The sequence below is a fragment of the Neopelma chrysocephalum genome, unplaced genomic scaffold (assembly GCF_003984885.1).
Source record: "Neopelma chrysocephalum unplaced genomic scaffold, ASM398488v2 Primary Assembly neopelma1_61b, whole genome shotgun sequence".
Lineage (NCBI taxonomy): Eukaryota > Metazoa > Chordata > Aves > Passeriformes > Pipridae > Neopelma > Neopelma chrysocephalum.
In genome coordinates, this window is record NW_020897717.1 from 3,689,483 (window position 1) to 3,712,520 (window position 23,038).

The window sequence follows — 23,038 nt, forward strand, 5'->3', positions numbered from 1 at the left end:
ATGAAAATAATTGATTGCAGAATGAAGTGCTTCTCACTTGAGATAATTCTAAAACTCCTGTATTTCAGAATTTTGCTTTCAGATGTTGCTTCCTAGATTAGACATCTTCCAGTTAAAGCTCTGATGTATTTCAAGTACCAAGGAATGCAAGCTGAAAAGAAAAAATTAGGCACCAAAAGAAAAAAAAACAATCAAAAAGCCCCAGGAAAGAATAGCAGGGAATACTGCAGATCTGCACTGAAGTTTTCTGAGAAAAAGTTCCAGAATTACACAGCACTACAGAATTGTTCTGGCATGGGATGAAAGCAAACATTTGTGTCAACAGTTCCCATGAATTTTAACTCCTGAGCTAAACTGATGCTCATTCTAGCAGCTTCAGCTCCTGTTGAGCTCAGAGGGAGTTGAAGGGACTGAAGCACTTAAATGATCAGGCTTATTTTCCAGGCTGGTGTGCATGTCTTCATTATGCATCATGCACCTCCTCATTAGCTTTGAAACTGATTTTGTCTGACCTGATTTAATCCTGACTTTCCCCCCGCTGCTGAGCTTTGAGCTTTTCTTAGAAGACCTCAGTAAAGACCTACAACTCTCCCTCCTATCCATTGCAATGACTCTTAAACTTAATTGCTTTATTTCCTCCCCCACATCTAGTGCTAGACATGTGCACTAGCACATACCTCTTATTTTAAGAATTTAAATTCTTTTAGTAAGGGCCAGACTATGATGCTGGAGGTCTCTGTCTCGAGCTGAGCAAGGCAGGTTCTCATATTGCCATTATTCATGCAATTCCTATTATTTGCCATTGCCACAGCAAGGTGTGATTAGGGGTTTTATTAAGTGATTTATTTGGGAGGCCAGAAAAAATGACAGAGCATTTCCCACACATGAACACATGCACACACTTCCTGCACACAAGTACATCAGCAGCATTGTGTGCTTTTTAGTGCATAACCATCCCTGGCACAGAGAGACTGCAGCAGCAAAGTCCACTAAGGCATTGATTTTCCTCCTGGTATTTCCCACAAGATCCCTGAATGCAGTCAGTGTCTATGGCTGAGTTGGTAGCATGGCTTTTTGAAGAATACAAAATTAAGTGAAACCACTAATAAATGATAAAGCTATAGAAGAACCCCTTGATGGAGGTCTGTCCCAGTCCTGTGAGATACTCAAATTCATCACAAAGGTCTCTGTTCTGATGGTTTTATGTATTTATTTATTTAATTTTGAAAGATAATATAGTTCACAGTACAGGAAGGAAGGCTGTTCTCAGTCTGGATGCACTTGGAGATTAATGAAACATTGAGCAATTTAGTCATGTCACTGGCTAGAATGCATCTGTTTGACTTCTTAGCACCAATGCACAGTGAAAGCAACAGATACGCCAACATGCTTATCTATATTGGCAAAAAAAGTCCTGTCATCAAGCCCTCATCAAGTCTGTATGTTAGACTAGCAGGCTGGATCCAGGAGAGAAAAAATGGATTTTACACCAAAGATTTGTTTTCTTGGCAGATTAAAAAGCATCTCCTCTGATTTATGTACAGCTAAAACTGGCTGGGAATTTTTCATCAGTGTTTAGGCCTTTTTTTCCTGGATTATTAAATCTCTCAGAATCATCTTTCTTCAGGAAATGCCAGGATGAAGCATTTTCCATCAGAAAAATCCAGACAAATACAAAGCAGTTGATGTTAATCTGGGTCCCAATAGTTGCTAAAATAGTAGTTTTAAAGCCTTCTATCCTTGACCTTACACTCTGATCTCCTCCGATGCTCCATGGTCTACCATCTGGATGAGTTGCTTTTGCATATGAGGTGAAGCCTGTGAAATTGAAGCATGAGAGATGCAGGGCTGCCCAGAGGCCAGTGTGTGGTGATGAATAAGGACACGGAGCATTTATTCTAAAACTGGGATATTGCAAAAGCTTGGCTACTTGCAGAGTAATGTTACCAAAATTGTTCAGCACTTTCAAAATTTGATGTGTGTCTTACCTAAATTTGTAGGACCTTTTTCCTGTTACCATTTTGTAATTGTTCTTTCCATCTTTTCCAGATTGCAGTAGGAGCCAAAGCACTTGACCTAGAAACAGACTGGAGGGGACTTTCCTGGAGGTAAGAATGCTCATTTTTTTCTTTCTCTGTTTTTGTCCACACAGTTATAAGTGTGTGGGTCACCTGGTGAAAATGCAGGGGTAGGATGCTGACAGCAAGTATTGCTTGGTAAGGATTGGAGGAGTCAGGACTGGAAGAGAAAGGGAATGATTCTTGTGGGCTTTTTTGGTGTTTGTTTTTGCTATTGTGAAGTGGACAAAGACAATGCACATCAGAGAGTATGAATCTCAATATCCATGCTAGAGTGGAAGGAAACTGCCTGCTTCAAATGGGCAGGCATATGGTTTATAAGCCTTTGCATGTGTAGACATTCTTTTCTACGCTCTTTCTTCCCCGCTTTGTATGTATCTGCAGGCATAGATTATTTTCAGTAGGGGCTGCCAGAAGTGGTGTAATGGTGTATTGGCTATGCACACAGACAGCTTTTAAATAGTAGAGGCAGAGGATCTTTTCATAATCAACATTGCAGAATTGCAGATAGATGGTTAGTGAGCATTTCATGCGGTCTCTTCTATGCATAACTGCACATAAATGTAGTTTCAGCAAGGTACTGTGGAGCAACTTTAGTGAGGAAATATGCTCTTGTATGGTGAGCATCCCAGCATTTTCATGTGAAAAATCAGTTCTACAAGTATGCTCTCTTCCCAGCCTGAAGGCATAGCTTCTATTGTAACTGACGCCCTGCTTTATTTAATGTGAAATATCCTTTCACTACTTTCTCTGAATTCTTGTGGTTTATCTCCTTATTATTTGAAATTAGTGTTTTTGGTGGGGGTTGTTTCTTCCTTCTTGGGCTGCTGCAACAACATATGGTGACAATAAGACAGATGGTTGCAGGATTAACCCTACTTGGTGATCTTGTTCTTTCCCTTTGTAGTATTGGAGGTGACGAGACCCTGGAGATCCAGGCTACTTTACCTAGTGAGTATCATGGAAAATAAGCATGAGAAAAGCAGAAGTTGAGTATTACGCTGCAAGTCTTTTAAATGGATACTAGGAAACACCTGGAGATGGTCATTCTTTCCTTGCAAACAGTGGGGATATCCATCTTTTGTAGATATGAGCAGTTCATGTGAGTCACAGCTGAAACCCAGACTGACCTGATTAGCTGTAGAGTCGATTCAGCCCCTCCACATCACAGGACATGCATGTGATTGTATCATCCTTTTGACCAAAATGATTAGGAATAAATATGCTGAAGGTGACAGAAGTTCGTGGCAGTCCTACCCCTCCCTTATTTTGTGCTTTCCAGTGATTGACTGTAATGGCTGTGTGCAAATGAAGGGTTATGAAACAATTAGCAGTCCATCTAGGTAGGGCTGGTGACAAGGCTATACTTCTTCCTGATGATTTCAAGTTTCTACGTAGCACTGAAAAAAAATCTAAAAATACTATAAATTTTTTGCCCTGATGTTCTATGTAATTGGTCCCTGCAGTTTCCATAGAAACCATTAGGTGGTCAGTGTGACAATAAATTGGAAAGGACTTGGTTTACAATGGTTGATCTATTTGTATGTGATTCATGCTGTTGAAGCAGTTTGACATTACCTGACCGTGTTGGTAATAAAATCTGATATGCTTTGTCTTGTACCATGCACTGTGTTCAAAGAAAAACAGAAGGCACAATTCATTTATGCATTATAAATGAGACTCTACAAAGAGGTTTCAGACATCGCTACAGGCACAGTAACAAAAACAGTGCTCAGGCATCATGCTTCCCCACTGAGGGTTTCAGTGAAATCTAGAAAAGTGAATAAAATTAATTCTCTACCATAAATATTATTATCTGGGAGAAGTGAGACGCAGATGACCATTTTCAGAGCGTTTGCTTCTGGTATATGAAAGAAAGTAACCATGAATACTCTTTATTACAAATACACTTTAATTCAAGACTGGTGAGTCACCTGAGACCTCTGCATCTCCTGGGCCACCAGACCCCAGTTTCTCAAGTCCACAGAGAGAAATAGTTGCAGTGATGAAATTAAGGCAGTAACTAGAGTCTCCAAAGCAGGTGTGCCTGTAGCTTCTATGAAGTCACAGTGAATAAGGAGAAAACTCAGGTCCATATTCTCACCACTCAACTGGCTTGTCCTTCTGCAGGAGGCAATGCTGCTGTTTGTGCTGTGAATGGTTAAACACTGTGTTTTTTCTTTTTAAGATATCTTGAAGAAATTCAATCCGAACCTCTTTGGCTTCTCCACTGGCTCTTCTAAGGAAACAGCTGGATTCAATGTTGCAGAGAGAAATGCCACAGTGCGGTAAGAACAATCACAAATGAGAAAGGGCAAAGGAGTGAGAACTGATGTACTGGCAGGTTACCTTTGAGACACATGTCAAGGTTGAGTTAATACTGGTGATCTGCTTGTACTGAGCATGTTTCTGTGATCTCATATTTTTGATTGTGGGTTTGATTTTTTTTTTTTAAATTCAATTCAGTGTTTGGGGGATTTATGTGCCTATTTTTCTAAATCAGAGACAAACTTTCTTTCTTTATTTGATTTCTGCCCATAATTTCTGAGCCAATGCCTTAGTTATGCTTCTAATTCTACCAGTACCTTTTTCTGCCCAGTCTTCAGTTTGCAAGTCTCTGATTCACTGCCAGGCAATATCTGTAATGAGAAAAAATTCATGTGCATCTCTCATTTATTCCTTGATTTCTGGGAAACATGGCTCAAACTAACAAATAGAAGGCCACTGCTACACTAATGGCATTAAAAACTATCTCTGTTTGCAGTGCAAAGGAAAATAACAGAATGAGCATCTAGGAATTAATTCCTTTGTCCTCCCGAACTAAAAATCTACTAGTCTGTTAAGAACCAAAATGTGTAAGAGTTTGTATGGCTGTGCAAGGGTTTGTACACACTATGCCTGCTCCATGGATACTCATGCAATTTGTTTCCAGGACTTTTTGTGACACCTTTAACAGCCCTTAGATTAGCTGCAAGAGAATTTTAGGATAGCTAGCAAAACCTGTGTAGCTACTAAATATTTCACGGGTGCCCCAAGCAAAGCTGACTCAGTGTGATCAATATGGTTCTGGGAATCCAAATAATGTAACTGCATTTGTGTGGGTGCTGGAGAGAGGCAGGGCTTATTAGCTCAAGCATAGTCTACTTCTGGTACATAAGGAGCTTGTTTCCAGCTGGTGTCTCAGCATGGTTTGTGCTTTGGCCTGTGGACATCGCATCCTGCCCAGAGCCGGACTGGGACTCTCCAGCCTGGGACTCTCCCACAATAAAAGCAATATCTTCCAGCCATAAGACAAGCCATAGGAACTTAAGGCCAGATCAGAAAGGCTGGTTACATGCCCAGCTTCTGTGTAAGCACCAAACTCCCCCACTAGGTTTTGAAGGGACTAAACTAAATGTCTCTGTACATCTAGGTGTTAGTGCTTTTCTCCAAACAAAATGCACTTAAGCCAACTCTGAGATGGGAAGACCTCATACCAGTTGCCTGCCATTTGGCAGCCATCCCAGCTGAAGTCCTTTCAGATCAGATTATTCACTTGTGCAACTTGGTCCTTCAATGTTTGCTCATCCTTTTGAGGCATCGCTTTCCTTATACTGACTTCTACTGATCCTAAAATTCCCTGAAATGAGGAGTGGGAGTTCAAGAAGATGATTTGTTTTAGGAGCACACATATGAAATCTTCTGTCCTCTCTCTCTAGCAATATGCCAACCCAAGCACGTGAATTAGTGGAGCTAATGAGAAGTAGCTCGGTAAGTGGAATTTGGGCAAACCTTCAGTGGTTCTGTGGTCTCTGGGAAATGATTTTAATTGATTGGATGCTTGAGTCATGAAGAGTGCTTTATTGATGCAAGAAAAGTCAGTGTCCTTGTCTCTGCTGTGCTTTTCAAGATGAATGTGCCAGATGAATTAGCCTTTAGTAGATTATAATTTAACTGTACAAATCCATTCAGGTAAGATGCAAACTGCAGAGACTAATGTAGGGTGCAGTGCAACCAGAAGATGTAAGGATGGTAGTGAGGAAGAGGAGAAGTCTGAAGGCTCTGGTGAGATCACAGGACTGCTTAGTTGAGCAGCAACATTCAAAGTGGAGGTTATAAATTCTGAACGTAAAATTGGTGGAGCAGGTACCTGCAGACCAATATGAATCACACTATTCACAATACTGGGAAGAGGGACTACTGAAGTCTTTTTGCGGGAAAATAAGCCATCTGAAACTCTGGTTTTGAGTAGGTAAATAATTAATCAGTGACCAGAAACCTTAGGATTGGATGAATCCCTGTCACATCACAATCTCAATCTTTTAGGGAATTAGTAGGGGATCTAGTATTGTGGACCAGTCTGCTGTGCCAACTTCATTGAGGGCTACAAAGGGCACCAAAAGAGTGACTTGCTTTAATTCAGTGGCTGCTGCTTCGGTGTGAGGTGGGGGGAAGAAATCTGTGAAAAACCCAAGATTGCCCTGCGCCAAGTGTTGGCTCATTTTGTGTGGATGACTGCCTGGGTGTGAGCTGTTGGTTCAGGGAGAGCATTCCTTCTAAGAGAATAGGAGTGCCTGGTGCTCCTTGGCTCAGACTGAATGGGAAAGAAGGGTACTGAATAAGCAGGGTTTGTCAAAGCATGTGTTTCTCCATGCCAGCATTCTTGATGGATGCTGCATGCTCACCCCACTGTCAGTTACTCTGCATTACCAATTGTTTGGCAGAGTGAAGGGAGCTGGCGTAGATCTTCAATAGAATAGAAGAGGATCTAGAGCTTTGTTTTATTCACAGCTTTTTATGCATTAAAAAAAAAAGGGGAGGGGGTGTGTCCCTGCCACACTGCCTCTTCACTAAAGGCTTTCCAAGCAAAGTGCTTGTTTAAAGAGGAGAATTCAGACCTGTGGGTGATTCCCAGGCCCTCCCTCTATTTGTGGGATCCTTTCGCAGATGTTTGTTATGTAAATGCACCACACTAAAAATAGTTGCCTTTGATTCCTTTCTTTGTCCTGAATGTTACAAAATGTTTTGATGAGATCCAGCTCTCAGCAGCGCCTATTGTTAGCTTGTGGTGACGTGGATGCTGCAGCTGCCCTTATATGAGCTCAGTGAAGTCACCAGCCTCCTGGACTCTTCTATTTTAATCCAGCTGTCTATTCCCCGGGGCACTCCTCGCCCCTCCTGGCCATGGGGTAATACTTGCCCAGCTGGCAGGGATCCCCAGCAGCTCCAGTTCCACAGCTTCATGAGTCACTCCAGCCTCCACTCCCACACTGCTTTATCCCCACGCTGCCTGCAGTGTTCAACCATGGCTGGCAAATCTCTCCTGTCCATCCCTGTCCTGAAGGTAACTTTCATTTAGGGACGCTTGCTGTCACAGACACATTTCCATGCTTGGTTACACTGACAGATCTTGTCTGCTGAAGGGAATTTTCTCAGAAAAGCCAAAGTGAATTGCAGTAGACTAGCAAACAGTTCACTCTTTTCCCCTGGAGAGATGCTTTTCTTTTGCCTACTTAACTGAGCATACCTCCTTTGTTTTGTCCTGCTGTCTGTGCCCCATTTAGCCCCATCTGTGAATGTTACCTCTGTATGCCTAAGCAATGGATGCTACAATCTGTTTGTTTTATGTGCCACTAGAAAATTAACTTCAAGGAAGACTGGAAGCTGATCACTGTCCTTGTTGGAGGCAACGACCTGTGCCAGTACTGCTTGGACAAGGTTTGTATCTCTGAATCAGACATGCTTATCCAGGTATTTGGCAGATGACCAGCCCTGGAAATATAACCTTTCTCTCTCTCAGGGAGCCAAAGTTCCTGTTTGTTTAAAAAGCACTTAAAGTCCAGCTCCTTTCATTTGTATTGTATCAGAAACAAGTGCACAGCTTTTAATACTGGGGCACTGCAGCTCTGGAGAAACGCATTATTTAAAAATAGGAACCTGCCCTATATCGAACAAAATACCAAGAATAAACTCCCTGCTTAACTGGACAAAGCAATCAATGTGATGTCTTAGGAATGTTTTTATGGGACACAAATGAAGTTTTCTGGAAAGCATCACCACACAATAATTACTGAGAATGCTTCAGAGTGACACCAAAAGAAATAATATCAGTTTATAGAGAAAAAGATGTCTTTTCTCTAGCTATCTGTGGTCATCCCCTCTGAAACAGTCTATGTGGCACAGACTGGAGGTCTGGACCCTAGCTTATTGAAGTGACCAGACACTGTTCTCTGTTTTGCTCTTTTTCCTTTACAGGCTGCTGCCTGAAGCCTTTGTCCCCTCAACTTCACCTCTATAACTATAGTTACAAAGTTGTTTTGCTTATGGATTTTTTGGGGTCTGACTGCCTTCATCTCAATTTCCCCAGATTGGCAGTTTGGGAAAAAAGGTATCATTCTATTCATAAGGCAACCAAATCTGTCTGGGTCACATAAAAGACAACACGATATCCAAAGATGTGATCTAAATAGTCATTCATCAGGGAAAGATTCTGCCAAAATAACTTGGGATTTTCTGCAGGGATTAGGGGAATATATTAGTGACATAGAAACACAAGCACTATATAACCTCTGTACAAGCACTATATAACCTCTGTACATGTGGCAATAAATTTCTTGATCTGAAAATACATTTGCCAAAAAAGGAAAAAGGAGCATTGAGTTGGTATATCTTCTCATGGACCACCTTCTTAGTTCCTGAAAAAAGACTGATCCAATTTTTTTTCTTTCTTTTTAACATAGGAAACCAATTCAGTGCAAAAGTATGTAAAGCACCTTCAGGACACTCTGGATATTTTCTATGAGGAGGTAAGCTTTTAAGATAAGCTATGTTCCTGGCAAGCACACTGACGTTTTTTCCACCTCTGGTAGACTGTCAGTGATTATGTTTCATACAAGGTCATCTTTCAAATAGCTGGAGTCAGACTGCTCCTCAGTGCTGCATTTCAACAACTGTATTAGCTAATGCCCTGAGAAAGTGGGCTGCAGTTTCAGGAAAAGTGTGTTTCGCAGTGCTTATTCTGTGAACAAAACATATGTGATCCTACTGCCAGTTTTGGTGACTAAACCAACCCTTACACAGTTTCATCTACCTTAGAGCAAATGGAAGTGTCCCAGGGAGTGAAGTGGCATTTCAGCTAGTTTGTACTAGCTGCTGGAATTTTTTTTGGCTGACATCCACTGTATGTGTCCCTCCCCCTCTCTTTATACATCATCTCTGCACATGCCATCGGCTGCAGTCGGTGCAGTTTGCACTGACTCCCTGACCTACGGATGGCACTTCTTGCTCTCTTTGTAGTGGTATCATGTTCTGTTATTTGGTGTGTCTGGTTATTATAATCCTTGCAGCTCCCAAGAGTCTTTATCAACATGGTGGAGATGCTAGAGGTTTCTGGACTGCGTCAGATCACAGCAAGCTTTTCACGGTGTGCTTTGACAGCAAAGTAAGTGAGCAAAACAGGTCTTTGCCTTTAAAGTGATAATTTTTTGGCTCAATCTCAATTTCTATAGTAGGTATCCACACTGAACTTTCCAAGCTACTTGCATTGCAGCCTTTACCTGATGCACTAGGTCCCATCAACTTCCTATGACTTCTTCCAATACTTCACCTAAAAGGCATGCACCTGTAGATAGTGGAGTTATCACTTCTGAGCTCTAAGGTAGCACGTCACAGCACAAGTCAACATGTAACTGTTGTACCACTGAATTTCAAAGCCTTTTTTGCCCAGCCATTCTCTGGTCAGCAGCATAGGCTGACGTCCCTGATGCCTCTCCTTGTACCCAGTGCTGCGTTACCTATGGTGCAGGCTGGGCTGCACACAGCACAGTGCACAACAGGGAACAGCTTTTCACACCTAATGGAGGACACCAAAATCCTACCTCAAAGAAAGTTGAGGGTCTCATTTTGGAAAGCAGCAGTGCCTTTACGGGAGCCAGAACGGACATGAAAAGGCTCTTTAGTCTAGCAGAGAAAGGTATAACAAAGGCTGGTAGTTGGAAGCTGATGCCGAATGAATTCAGATAAAGTTAGGCACAGATTTTTAATAATACAAGTGATTAACTATTGGAACACACTAGAAGGGAAATTAACGAATTGACTGTCTTGCTTGATGTCTTCATATTCATTCCAAGCACATTCTTAGAGGATGCATTTCAGTGAAGCACAAGTTATTACCTCTTAATATAGGAGTAACAAAATAAAACACAGTGGTGCAAGGATTCAGACTACATGAACAATTTGTCTTTTTCAACTTTAAACTCCCAGACACCTGAAGATCTGCTGTAAGCTTATTTGTAGGGAGTGGTTTTTTTAATATCCTAACACATGTGATTTCCTGCTAATAATGTGGCATACTACACACTTCTGTGTTTGACTCAAGAATTGTGGATCTCACAGCTTTTACCAGCTGTGAGAGGTGTTCGTTTTGAACAGTCAGTAGGGATTTTTTTCTGAAATATCTGTTCATTTCTAAGCCAATGAGGGGGTTCTCCCTCTGCATGTGAGCTTTGAGCACCCATCCTGAGCTTCTTGATGTGAAGCACACATTGCTGAAGAACTGCAAATAAGCTATTCAAGATTGGCTTTTAATTCTAGTATTTCTTTCATTGAAGGAAAATTTGTCCATGTTTCTTAAACCCTGAGGAAAATTCTCCTGAACTACAAGAAATTAAAAGAGTTAACAGAGATTTTCAGGTAATACTTTGATTCTGTAACTGGTCATCTTCATTTGAGTCTCTTTATATTGCTTCCCTACTACCCTTCCTCTCATGCATATCCTCAGCAGGACAGAGAGGGGTAACCTGGAAATAGCTTGGATACAACCTAATCAAAACTCTACCTAGATAACCAGATAGTAGCAGTCCAAGTCTTTCCACATTTCCTAATGATTTGTCCTCGGTTCTGAGCTGGATGCAGATCAAGACCATTTCTGTTTCCAACTGCTGTTTCAGCAGCCGAGAAGGAGTTAGTGATGATGGCTGCTTTGCTGATATGTGTTTGCCTGTTATGAACCCAATGAATAGCTCACATGAATTAACATGTCATTGCAAGAGTGACAAATTACCCTGCATCAGTTGCTTTGTGGTTACCTTTGGCAGAAAAAAATAACTAAACCAACCATGGGTCAGCTTGCTATCTGAGAGTAACTGTTCACAGCCTCAGGCATAAGATTGACTCAAAATTAAGAGGCTATAAATAGCTATTGGAGTAGAAGCTTTTTCCATTGATGTTCTATGAATACAGGAATCACTGTATCAGATCACACTGAGTTATCCAGTCCTCCATTCTGGCTCTGGCAGCGGATGTTGTCCAGTGAATCTGACAAAGCTCGAAAAATTAAAAAAATGGATAGTGCTAGTATAAGCCTACTAGAGGGGTCATTTTCCTTAACTATGGAAGTGGGGTCAGGAACGTTTTGAGATATGATCAGGAGCATTGGAGTTTATACCCATAAGATGGCAAGTAGTAACGAGATGGGGTTTTTTGTCCATCTCAATGTCTGTGACTATAGTTTTTGAAAGTGGCAGGTAATTCTTCAATGTTTAAGTTTTATTTTAATTCAAGCACACCTTTCTGGAAAGTCAAATGCACTTCAGCCTCAAGTTGGCATTCTGAACTCATTTGTCACTTCTAAAAATTTTGGTCTTATTCCTTTTTTATAATTCTTTGTAAATTTTAATCTCATTGCAATTGTGTAGATTGGTTTCTATGAGTAAGGACTGAATAGCTTTTTTCCTTTTTTTTTCTTTTAATTAAGCAGCTTTATTATTTTTTATTTTTATATTTATTTGAATTAACCCAGCTTCTGTGCATTTTCCTCATGAAAATCTCTTCATGAAGCAAATTGTTTTCTTAGCCATTTTCTCGACTGCTTTATAACATTTAACTGGATTTATACTAATAATTCATGGCTTCCTACACTGAAAGAAGTGTAATATGCATGTTTTTGATGGCTGACAAATGCTAGATGAGCCTTGCAAGTAAGTTTTCTGTTTCCAATAATTACACTCCCTACAGGCTGAAGTCTTGCAGCTGATCAACAGCGGTCGGTATGAAAACCGTGAGGACTTTGCCGTTGTCACACAGCCGTTTTTCCGAAACACCTTGTTGCCCCTGGATAACGTGAGTCCTGTTTTTCTTTCCTATTATATAAGGGCCAGTGTCTTGATTTCTTTTAAGTCAGTAAGATCCATGCCACAAGGACTGTGTTTTCTTCTCTTTGCACAGTCTAGCAGCACAGGGTGGAACCTGTGATAAGAGGTGACAGAGGAGAAGACAAGGAAAGACTGTGCTGCCTGTGAATCAATATAGCTTTAGGAAACATTCACAGTTGAGTACACATTAAACCTAGGCACTCTGTCTCCCTCTAAACTGCATGTTGCTTCCCCTATTGAAGGGGTTGATTTGCACTCAAATTTCTTCTCATCTAGATTGTGGAATATGTTCAGGATTTCTCCAAATGGAGACCAGCACTTGAATGCCTGACTCATTCCAACCTGGAAACAGGGAACAGCCTTTGAAACCAAACATTGATTCTCCTTCTTTTCTCCAGCCTTAGTATTATGTATGCTGTGTAGTTAAGGATACAAATATTCAGCATGAATCCTGGTCAAAACCACCCAGTTTTGCATAATACTGATGTTTTTGTCATACCATCCCTGTTTTTTTCTGTCAGCCTTCAAGTTTGAACAATGGTCACCATACAGGTAGTGATGAGGTGAGGCAAATTCCTCCTAAGATAGACATTTGCCACAGCTGGATAAGCCCACCACTTTTATTGTTGCCTGAAATTCAGCAGAAATTTCAACACCTGAAAGGTTGTAAGTCTGAGTTATGGAAGTTTAAAAAGCCATAATAAGCAGTTTTCTATCAGTTCTGTACAAAGTGGAGTGTGGGTCAATGGCAGTGTAACAGCTGTGACTATTGTTTAAAGAGAAGTTTAGTTTTGCTATGAAAATTGCTGTGTGAAATTGAGCAAGCTGTGTTACACAGGAGGTCTCAAGGTGCAGTAATCATCCGACAGTTAGGACTACCTAAGTTGATTTGCAGTGTCAAAATATGAACATATTGCCTTTAGGAAGATAACCAAAATTGTGAAGCGGGTATATCAAGTACAGTACAATATGAGATATAATATGGCAGATCTCAAAGACTGAAATGTGCTGAGAAATACATTTTTGCTTTTATTGCAGACCAGCAGGCCAGATCTGAGTTTCTTTGCTGCAGATTGCTTTCATTTCAGTGTAAGAGGCTATGCTGAGATGGCCATGGCTCTCTGGAATAACATGGTAAGAGGCTACAATCCAGTTCCCTATGTGGTTGTGGTAGCAGTCCCTACAAAGATCATGATAAAGGTGTCTGAAACAAAAGAGCAAGGAAGACATAAAATTGATATCCTAACAAGGGGGGGCTGCTCAGTTCTAAGACTCTTTTCAGTCTGCATTGCTTAGGAACACAATCCAAAGTGATCACATTGCATGAAACAGCGTAGGTCTTTGCTCATTCAAAATGAGAAATCCTGAGAGTCTTAAGGTAAGAAAAAATTCCTTTGTGATTTGGTAAATAACTTGCATTAAAGCAAAAAATCATCCTAGTTAAACATTTGGTCCTGTAGGTTTTCTGAAAATGTCTGTTCAATGAGCTTGCCCTTCTTCAGTGAATTCTGTTACATTTAACAGGAAAACATATATGTGACTGAATTTTTGCTGCCATTAATAGTGTGGACATGTTGTACCACCCACTCTAGTATCTGAGATAACTCTAGTAGAGTCACTGAAACTAACGGGGGGCTCATTAAAACTATGATGCCTCTGCTTGTAGTCACATTCCTTCCGTCATTTTGGGGAAAATGATAGCTTTTTAACAGCGTTGGAAGAGTGTGTAAGAGGCACATGCTAGACTTGATAACTCCAAGATCACAGTTGCTTTCAGAAACATGATGTTTCCCCATGCTGGAAGGAAGACTATAGCGTTTTCATGCCATAGCAACATTTACTCCTCTTGTCTCATAAACACCAGTACCCAAATACATCATGCAAGCAGAAATCGTGTATCCTGGTTTGTACAAGAAACAACCATAAATGGAGAGGAATTTTTTTCCATTGAAGTAAAAGTTTTAGCAAGATAAGAAACTTACAGGATACCCCAGAATAAGCTGGAGCATAAGGACTGGGAAACACAGGGCAGAAATCTTGCAGTTGCCCAGTATGGCATAAGAGCTGTAGGTTCAGGGTTATAGAAAGCAGTGGACATACAATGAACACACTCGGAATAATTGATTTGTGCACGTGCAGCAAATCTGCCTGTTTTCCATCAGCCTTCCCTGTATGGGACTCCAGATGACAGCAGGGTGGTAGGCTTCACTGTGTTTCATAGCTTAAACAGGGCTAATGGTGGCCCAGAAACCCCAGGCAAATGTAGAAAAAAATTCAAATTGAGTATGGCTGAAGGTTTCAAGAAGAAAAAAGATGATATCTGGACATATGGTAGCCTTAAATTGGGTTTCTGTTGCCATGTGGTATTCCTATTGGCCATTACTCATTCCTGAATCACCATCAGTCTTTTTTTTCTATGCCATCGAAGTTTTATTCTGTCCAGACTGTCACTCAATTCCTACGCGTGTAAGGATATTGACAGAAGGCTTTCTACTGCAGGAGGGATCAGAGTCCTACTGATGTGAAGCATAACTATTCCCTCCCGCAGAGATCTGTTGGTGTATGCCAACTGAAGATATTACTGTTTACTATTTAAATCTGGTTCTTGTAACACATCCCTGCTTTTCACTTGCAGTCCATGTACGGAAAGGCTGTGCAAGCTTACTGTAAGGCTGTATTGTTTCCCTGTTCTCTGAAAAGCTCAGCAGGCTGTAGCCTTATGGCCAAATGGCATGGATTCTTGTCAGTACACATAAAGGGCCAAACTGTGCCTGGCCACCATGTGGGTGTACAGGGATCGGGATGGCTTAAGGAGACTATCCCCCACCATAATGTTCTTTGCCTCTTTTGCTTTGTGCAAAGCCAAGCGTGCTCCTGCTCTCTGAAGTCAGAGGACTCTCTAATCCTAAGGGGCTTCCACTGGTCCCAGATCCACCTCTTCAGTTCTCTAGCCCAGGTGAAGAGCACATGGACTCTGTGTGTTTAGCTTGTGTTCTGCCTCCATGCTTGGCACGTGCTCTAGAGTAGCTGTGTGTTTCTTCTAGAAGTTGTCCTATCCGCTCGTGGACTTGGAGTTACTGTCATCTTCAAAGCTCAGAAGCTAATGCTTCTGAAGAACAGGTTGCATAGAGATGAAGTAAGCATGGATGGTTGCAGAATTTTGCACTTTATTATCTTTCATCTGGGCTCTGTGCCAGAATCCTTACCAAGTGCCCTGGAAAGGGGAGTGTTACAATTATCTACAAATAACCAGTCTCACTGCAGGCAGAATGCTACAAAACATGAGCCACACATCTTACCAACAACCGCATCAGAATCTGAGCTGTTCCCTTTAAGGTGCAACAAAACTAGCAGTTTCAGTCTTCACCACCTTAGCTGGTGGGCTGGCCAAGGGATTAGGACTCATGTAAGAGTCCAGCAGGAACTCACAACCACTAGCAAAATCTGGCATTCTGTTTTGCTTCTCATCTTCTCTTCGCCAGTTAGCTTTCTTCCCTTCCCTAGTCATATTTTAATGTGGTTCATCTCTTTTTATTTTTCAGTCTGTACTACCTTCTTTCTTTTTTTTTCCTTTTTTTTTTTAACTGAACTAGAGAGAGGAGGTATTCCCAGTATTTCCATATGGGAATCCTATGGATAGAAATTGTTTTCTTCCATGTTGTGTTGGGCTTGTTGCAGTATTGTTTCTTTTCAGCATACAGCTGACACTTTAATCCCTTGAGGACAGTAAATGCCTGTATGGACAATAGCAGAAGCAACAGCAGTCCTCTGTGCTATATTCTCTGAAGTGCTGGATGACAACTCTGCAGTTTCCTATGGGCCAGTCTTGAAGTCATTACTTCAGGCATGTCCATACAACAATTGTAAACACTTCAGTTAACATGACTGAGCAAGCCTGTACTCGTTAGTTTAACTATGGGAACTGGTGATATGTGCACTCCTAGCCAAACACAACTGCTCTGCTATTGGCCTGGACATATTTTATGTTGAGTTTGAAATGGGCTTGAGGTAAGCCTATGGTCAGCTATTGCAATTTAGCTGACAACTGATAATATAAAAGGCTCTGTTTAACTCACTTCTTGCAATCTTGTGAACCCAGCCTCAGCTATAACTCCCAGGGAATTTCCTGTCTGAGTGAAGACTGCAAAGGTTGGCACCATCGCATTCTGTCTCTGCAACTCTACGTCATTTCTGAAGTCACTCGCATTGCCATGACACCTAGGCATCTTTCTTTAAGTAATGTGCTAGGTAACATGTCTAACATCTATCGTGTGGGGTGTTTTTCATTGTGGTTTATACTGCCATTTGAGATGTGCACATGGGAGAACGATATATAGTAACCCACTTTGTTTTAGCAGAATATTTAAAGTATGTGGTATTCAGAGTGATACAAAAGGAGGAAAAGCTTCTTCTATTCCTTGCTTCCAAGGGAGTTTTTCTGCAGCCAGTACATCAGATTCTCAATGTCTTCAGTTCATGAGGGTTAAAATGTTTGCGAACATTCCCGTGCACCTTCTACCACATTTCTTCATTACTGCAAGTGCCAAAAGATTGGATAAGAAGTTGTAACTGCTTAAGTCAAGAGAGTCTGAGAAGGAAAAAAATTCATCATTGTTTACTGTTGCTTTTCTCTTCTTCAGCTGGAGCCAGTTGGTGAAAAGCAGACTTACAACAACTTTACCTATGACAGATCAAAACTCAAGTGTCCAAACCCAGTAAGTAAAGGCCAAGGTGTCCTCTCCATTAACTACTTCTATTTTTCTCCTTTCTTCTCTTTAGTAAAACTCTTTAAGAGACTATGTTTGTGAAGGCTTTAAATAGCTGAAATACACTCCTATTTTGTTAGAGACAGAGAAATCTACTTAAGATTTAAGACTAAAAAAATTATCCTCATTGCAGTGGAAATCCTCTCATTTAAGTCAGTTCTAATGAGCCTATGTATTTCCATTTGGTTGTCTGCGACAAGCAAATTAGGAAATGATGCCATCACTCCTGATTCTGAGATGGCTCCTTTTTTTTTGTTCTAGGAACTTTCAGGCAATAAAGCAGGGAAGAGTTTGGTCTAAGATAGAGAGAAGGCAGCAACAGCTGATTGTCTAAAGATCAACAATTCCTCTCTGGGAAGGGGTAGTGGCATATTGTTGGAATGCTGCCTGTTGAGTGATCTGTGGTCAATAAAACCTTTGCTCTCCCTTTGTAGGAGAAACCTTTTCTTTTCACACGGAGAAATAGTGGATTTGGAAATTCAGACCTCAGCTTGGAGAAATCTGAACCTTCCGTCCCTTACTGGACTGTCATTGTGGCTGCAATAGCCGGAGTCCTGTTGGGTTCTTTACTTGTCTGCCTTGTGTCACGAAGAAGAACCAAGAAGCCCCAACATAAGACTGACATAGAAAACATTAAAACAACCCCTCTATAACACAAGTCGAACAAACATCTTTCTCTGGCTGCTCATTGGTGTGACACAGAGTAGCAGAATAAAAAACCTGTTGAATATGAATGAAGCTTCTTGGTTGCCCAGGGATTTTTGGGCCCAATAATCTTAGTAAGAAAGGTACTATAGAGTTAGCTTCTGCAGATCAGTCAGGTGGAGGATGAAGTTACAAGTATGTTGTGGTTTAACCCCAGCTGGCAAATAAGTACCACACAGCTGCTTGCTCATTCCCCCCATTGCCCCTCAGTGGGATGAAGAGGAGAACTGGAAAAGGGGTTATCTCAACACACGAACTGAGATAAGAACAGTTTAATAACTAAATAAGGTGAAATATAATAATAATAATAACTGTGATGAAATGGGAAATAACAAAAAAGAGGGAGGAGAATAAAACCCAAGAAAAACAAGTGATGCACAATACAATCATCATCACTCGCTGACCAATGCCCATCCCATCCCCGATCAGTCGTCAGCTCCTCCTGCCCTTCTTCCCCAAGTTGATACTAAGCGTGATTAATTATGGTATGGAATATTCATTTGGCCAGTTCAGGTCAGCTGTCCTGGCCTGGTTTCCTCCCAGCTTCTTGCGCTGGTGGAGCATGGGAAATTGGAATGTCCTTGATTTAGAGTGAGCACTACTTAGCAACAACTAAAATATCGGTGTGTTATCAACATTATTCTCGTACTAAATCCAAGACACAGCACTGAACCAGCTGCTAAGAAGATTATTAACTCTACCCCAGCTGAAACCAGGACAAAGTCTTAAAGCTTTTTTATTCTGGGGTGCAATTCTCTGTTTTGTGACTATTACTCAGGATGTCAATTGCTTGAACAAAGCAAGAAAATTTGTTAATGCATCTTGGCACCTTAATTATGCATCTGTCCTTTTGTCTTTTAAAACTATATTTAACATGTTAGATACAAGTCCGTGATTGCAACCTGGTATTCCCCAATAGCAAGATGTGAGATAAATAGCAGCTGCAATTCCACATTAAATTCCAGCAAGACCTTTGAGCTGAAGGTGCTAAGGTGATTCTACAGGAGCAAGTGTAATGCCTTTGAAACATCTTTAAGCCAGCTTCTGAGCAACTTGGATCATCCACATGGCATCCCTGGTGCAGTGCTGGGCAGCACAGATAAAATAACTGCACCCTCTCCCCTGCCTTGGACTCCAGGCTCCATCCATCTGGGACTGGCTGTGGAGCTGGGCCATGCCCATCACTTCTTCTCCTGGGGTAAACAGCCCAAGGGCAGTCCTGTACCGTGCCACCCACCACTGTACGGCAGCTGGTTCCAGAATGACTCTTCCTATGATAAAGGCATTTCTTTACTGGCATGCAGTACAGGGTCTAAGCAAAAATGAGATACCTGCAAGCTAGCCTGGCTTAACCCTTCTTGCAGCATTTGTGTTCTGCTCAGATCTCCCAGGTGGGAGACTCCATGGCTGTTCTCCAAGGAAGAACTTGCAAAGTTGGTTTTTTTGTTGTTTTTTTGGTTGGTTGGTTGGTTGGTTGGTTTTAAATTCCGATCAGGAGTTCAGAGATCATCTTTCCTGGAAATTAGATTTTCTTTGTTTTATACCTGCAGGGCAATTAATATAATCTGTTAGTACAAAAGATACTTCACAAGTTCCATGTGATCTTGTTTTCCAATATCTTTCTTATTTTCTGTGTCAAATACTTTACATTTTGCTTTTATTGAAGCCAAAGTGGTTTGCACTGGTGCAGGTTTTTTGTGAAGTGCAGTATATTTCCACTCCAAAAATACAAATGAGCAGAAATTTAAAATGTTTCCAAGAAGAAAGTGTTCTGGGGTTCCTAAATCTACTCATTTTGCATACAGAAAGTATTTAGACTCCTCTTTTTCCATTTCACTCCTGTCATTGTCCTTGCTAAGATAAAAAGAGGTGGGTAGAGTACAAGTTATATAGTCGAAGCAGCTGCAGCTCCATTCACCTCTTCTTTGATCTGCTCTCGAAGGTTGGGCTATTAATAGTAGGACTTTTATTTACCTAAGTCTTATCCACAGATGTGTGTCTGGGAGATCTAAAATGCAAAACAGAACCACTTTGCATCTTTTTCCAGTGCAGCACAGGCTGCACTTCCTGTCCCTGTCTTCACTGTGGGTCATTAACTATCTCCCTAATCTCCCAACTGATGATATTTATTTTGCTCAGTAAATGAAAACAAACACAGCCTCCAACTTGCAGGAGACAAGATTTATTGTACTCCAGTCTGTTCTACAGCACCTATGCCTCAGACGCGTTGGAAGATAAAAGCCTCACAAGTGAGGAACCTGAGCAAATATCCAGCGGATCAAGAAGGCTACAATCTCCTCTCATCCTTAAATTTTGTTCTTGTAACTCCTCTTCCCTACTGGGAACTTGGATAGCCACTGCTCATACTGCTCTTGGCTTGGGAAGAAGTAAAAAGATAATAGTTCTCTGCAGAACCTTTCACCAGTACTAGATGTTTCAAAGGAAACTCAAAACAGTAGTTCAGTGCTGATTGATTTTTTAAATCATGTGGGTATGCAGGAAGTGGGGTAGGGGTCCTGGAACATAGAGTTAGAGCAACAAAATCTCCTGGAGCATGAGTTAGAGCTACTGCAGTCTCACATCAGGTTTGTCCTGCCTAGAGATGGGTACAAGTGCATCCTGGGTTTCAGGTGGTGCCCCCTGCTAGAATAACTAAACATACCCTTTCCTCACTTAGAAAGCTAAATTTTGTTCTGAGCTTCTAAAAGCTAAAACATAAGTGCAGTCGGTTGAGAAGCGAGGAAAGATGGCTCTTAGCTTAGTCACTATTCTGAAGGATTCTAGAGTGGAAATAATTCTTGTGCAGAAGCCTGGGTGATTCTGCTTTGGACTGTATATACTCAGTTCCCTGCGGTACATAGCCCTGTAAGGAATGCTGCCTTTACTGATGCCTTTGGGAACTGAGAAGGCATCAAACTTAAATTATATTGGCTCTGTTCTGCTAATGTAACAGGAGACTTTTCCCCTAGTTTCTCTAGCTGTGGTGTAGCTTTAATGCAGTAGTACAGCAGGAGCTGGAGCAGGAACTGATGGGCTATGATTTAGTCTATGGAAGTATCTTCTGGCATCTTTCTTCTGTAGACTGAAGTATGTCATGAAGTGCACTGACACAAGAAAAAAAAATCAAGAATCATGCAGTTTGCAGCTGCTCCACGAGCAAGAATATTTCCCTGAAGATGTTCCTGCTGAGCATTCCCTCCATGCTTATTAAGGACGGGTAACATTAACCTGGAGTGAATGACAAATGATTAGGTCTGGATCTTTGACTGCATTCAGTATCACATTAAATCAGGAAGTAGTCTCTACATCTTATCTGTCAGTTGTCCATTCCTCCTTTTTTTCTGCCCTTGATTTCAAATGCCCTTATGGCATTTTGCCTCAGTGGACTGCTGCATAGGCCAGATTGCCTACTGATGCACAAAAGAAGAGAGGCTTAGAAGGAACTTCAAGTTTGTAGGGAAAAATGCATGAAATAGATGCCATCTTAGCCCAGGATTTTGCTTTGGCCAGTGGTGATCTTGCCCGTCACTGAGAAGCACCTCTTCTGTGTAAAGAGATTTCCTAACATTCTGAGAGAACAAGCTTTGTGAATGCTTCTTCTGGAGAAAAGCCACAGCTCAGCCTGCATGAGTGGTCACTGTCTGAAGGACCTTTGGGAGTTCTGGCCTTGCTATCCAGCTCAGGTTGTCACAAAGGACGTTGCAGGTAAATTTTGTGCTGTTCCCTGGCCTTAAGAAATAATCTGTTCTTCAAACAGGGAAGTGATGGAGCCTGACAAGTTTGCCTGCAGCTTCAGCAGTTCTGGAGCTTAAGTTCTGGCTGCCTTTTTTGCTGCTGATGGACTTGCCTCTTGTCATGGTAGAGTGTCTGCGTTTTGCTTTGTAAAGTCGGGTCGGTTTGCCCCAAAATCCAGTTTAGGTGCCCAGTGAACTTAAGAAAAAGTGGAAATTCAGGAATCTGCGAGAATTTTGTGTGGCTTTGGAGATTATTAAATATTTCCTCCAGCCACCTTCTAGATGATGAGATGTGCTAATGACAAATGACGTCATTTTAACAGCTAGACAGTATGTAATTGCCTGGGACATCTGGGCAAGAATTTTGTTACTTTAAGAGGTATTTGGCTAAAATATTGAGGTGAAACAACCCCACCTGAAGAGAGGGGTATGGAAAAGCTCTGGATTTTTACAATTCTGCATTTGTGTGATTCATATTCCCTTAGATATTTAAAGATTTGCTATGGGAGGATCATAGGTTTGCAATGTTTGCTCTTTCGCCTCCCTTTTTTTAGAAGGAAGGGATCTGGGATTTTGGGACAAAAGACAAAAATCTATCCATAAAGTAGTTCATAAATTACTTAAATGAAATAAGTTTTTTGGGTATTATAGATCTTTGAGCATGACAGAAAGGGATGCTCCATTGTGTTAAAACTATTTCTGTCCCAAGTTTGCTGAGCCAGGGACCTGAGAAGCATCTCTAACTGTGCTGGTTTAAAAGTTAACCAGCAAGGGAAAATGAACTCAATTCAAAAGAGAGATTTATAAGTCAGAATAACAATTTATTAAAATAATGCAATAAGTACAATTATACAGACAGACAATTGGTTTTAACCCACAAAACCCAAAAGTACAACCCAGCACCCTGGGGTATGAACAAAAGTGGTGTACCTTGGCCCACCCCCAAGTCCAAAGCAAAGGGAGAGGGGAAAAAAAACCTGCTGGTGGGAGAGCTGCTGCAGTCTGGTCAGAAGTGGTGATTGCAGTCCAGTTGAGGGTGGTGGTCTCAGCCTGGTTGGGAGCAGCGGTGGTCTGCTGTCTTCCTCTGGGTCCCACGAGAGAGAGCCCCAAGGCTCTGAAACTCCCAGTTATATACTCTCCAGTTCAGGCGGGAGTGCTCAGTCCCTCCCTCAGAGTAGGGAATTCCATAAAAGGGCATGTGGATGCTCAGTCCCTCTTATCAGAGCGGGGAATTCCATATAAGGATATCAGAGCGGGGAATTCCATAAAAGGGTACAGGAACATCTTCCCACCTTGCAGGCCTCTACTGACAGCAGTTTTTGGGAAATGGCATGGAGGCTATAGAATACACAGTTTTGGGTTACACCCATCCAGGGATGAATTGGTCCCAGCCGTTCTAACCAGGACACTAACACTAGGAGTTTGTAACAAAAAAGGGGGTAGTGGAAGAAGGGAAAAAGGCTGGCACAAATTAACCTAGAATATTCTCAATATCTTCCTTGTAACTGTACTTGCCATCGCTTAGCTTTGGTGGACACCAGAAGTTCCTCCATCTTTCTGAGATCAGCAGATTTCCCTTTTGCATTTTGAAACTCAACACTTTAAACACACACCTGACTGAGATT

At 41.4% G+C, this 23,038-nt stretch overlaps 1 protein-coding gene across 1 annotated transcript in view; it reads left to right on the plus strand.

The window, feature by feature from the left end:
- The window catches only part of PLB1 (phospholipase B1), a 37,983-nt gene extending 20,075 nt beyond the window's left edge, over window positions 1-17,908 (plus strand). The window contains exons 18-29 of the mRNA XM_027681676.1: window positions 2,050-2,108; window positions 2,986-3,029; window positions 4,267-4,366; window positions 5,777-5,828; window positions 7,695-7,775; window positions 8,798-8,863; window positions 9,404-9,498; window positions 10,667-10,748; window positions 12,072-12,176; window positions 13,247-13,342; window positions 16,849-16,923; window positions 17,409-17,908. Coding sequence (XP_027537477.1) covers window positions 2,050-2,108; window positions 2,986-3,029; window positions 4,267-4,366; window positions 5,777-5,828; window positions 7,695-7,775; window positions 8,798-8,863; window positions 9,404-9,498; window positions 10,667-10,748; window positions 12,072-12,176; window positions 13,247-13,342; window positions 16,849-16,923; window positions 17,409-17,627 — 1,074 coding nt within the window. The 3' untranslated portion in view covers window positions 17,628-17,908. The remainder of the gene's footprint in view (window positions 1-2,049; window positions 2,109-2,985; window positions 3,030-4,266; window positions 4,367-5,776; window positions 5,829-7,694; window positions 7,776-8,797; window positions 8,864-9,403; window positions 9,499-10,666; window positions 10,749-12,071; window positions 12,177-13,246; window positions 13,343-16,848; window positions 16,924-17,408) is intronic.
- Window positions 17,909-23,038: the final 5,130 nt, after the last annotated feature.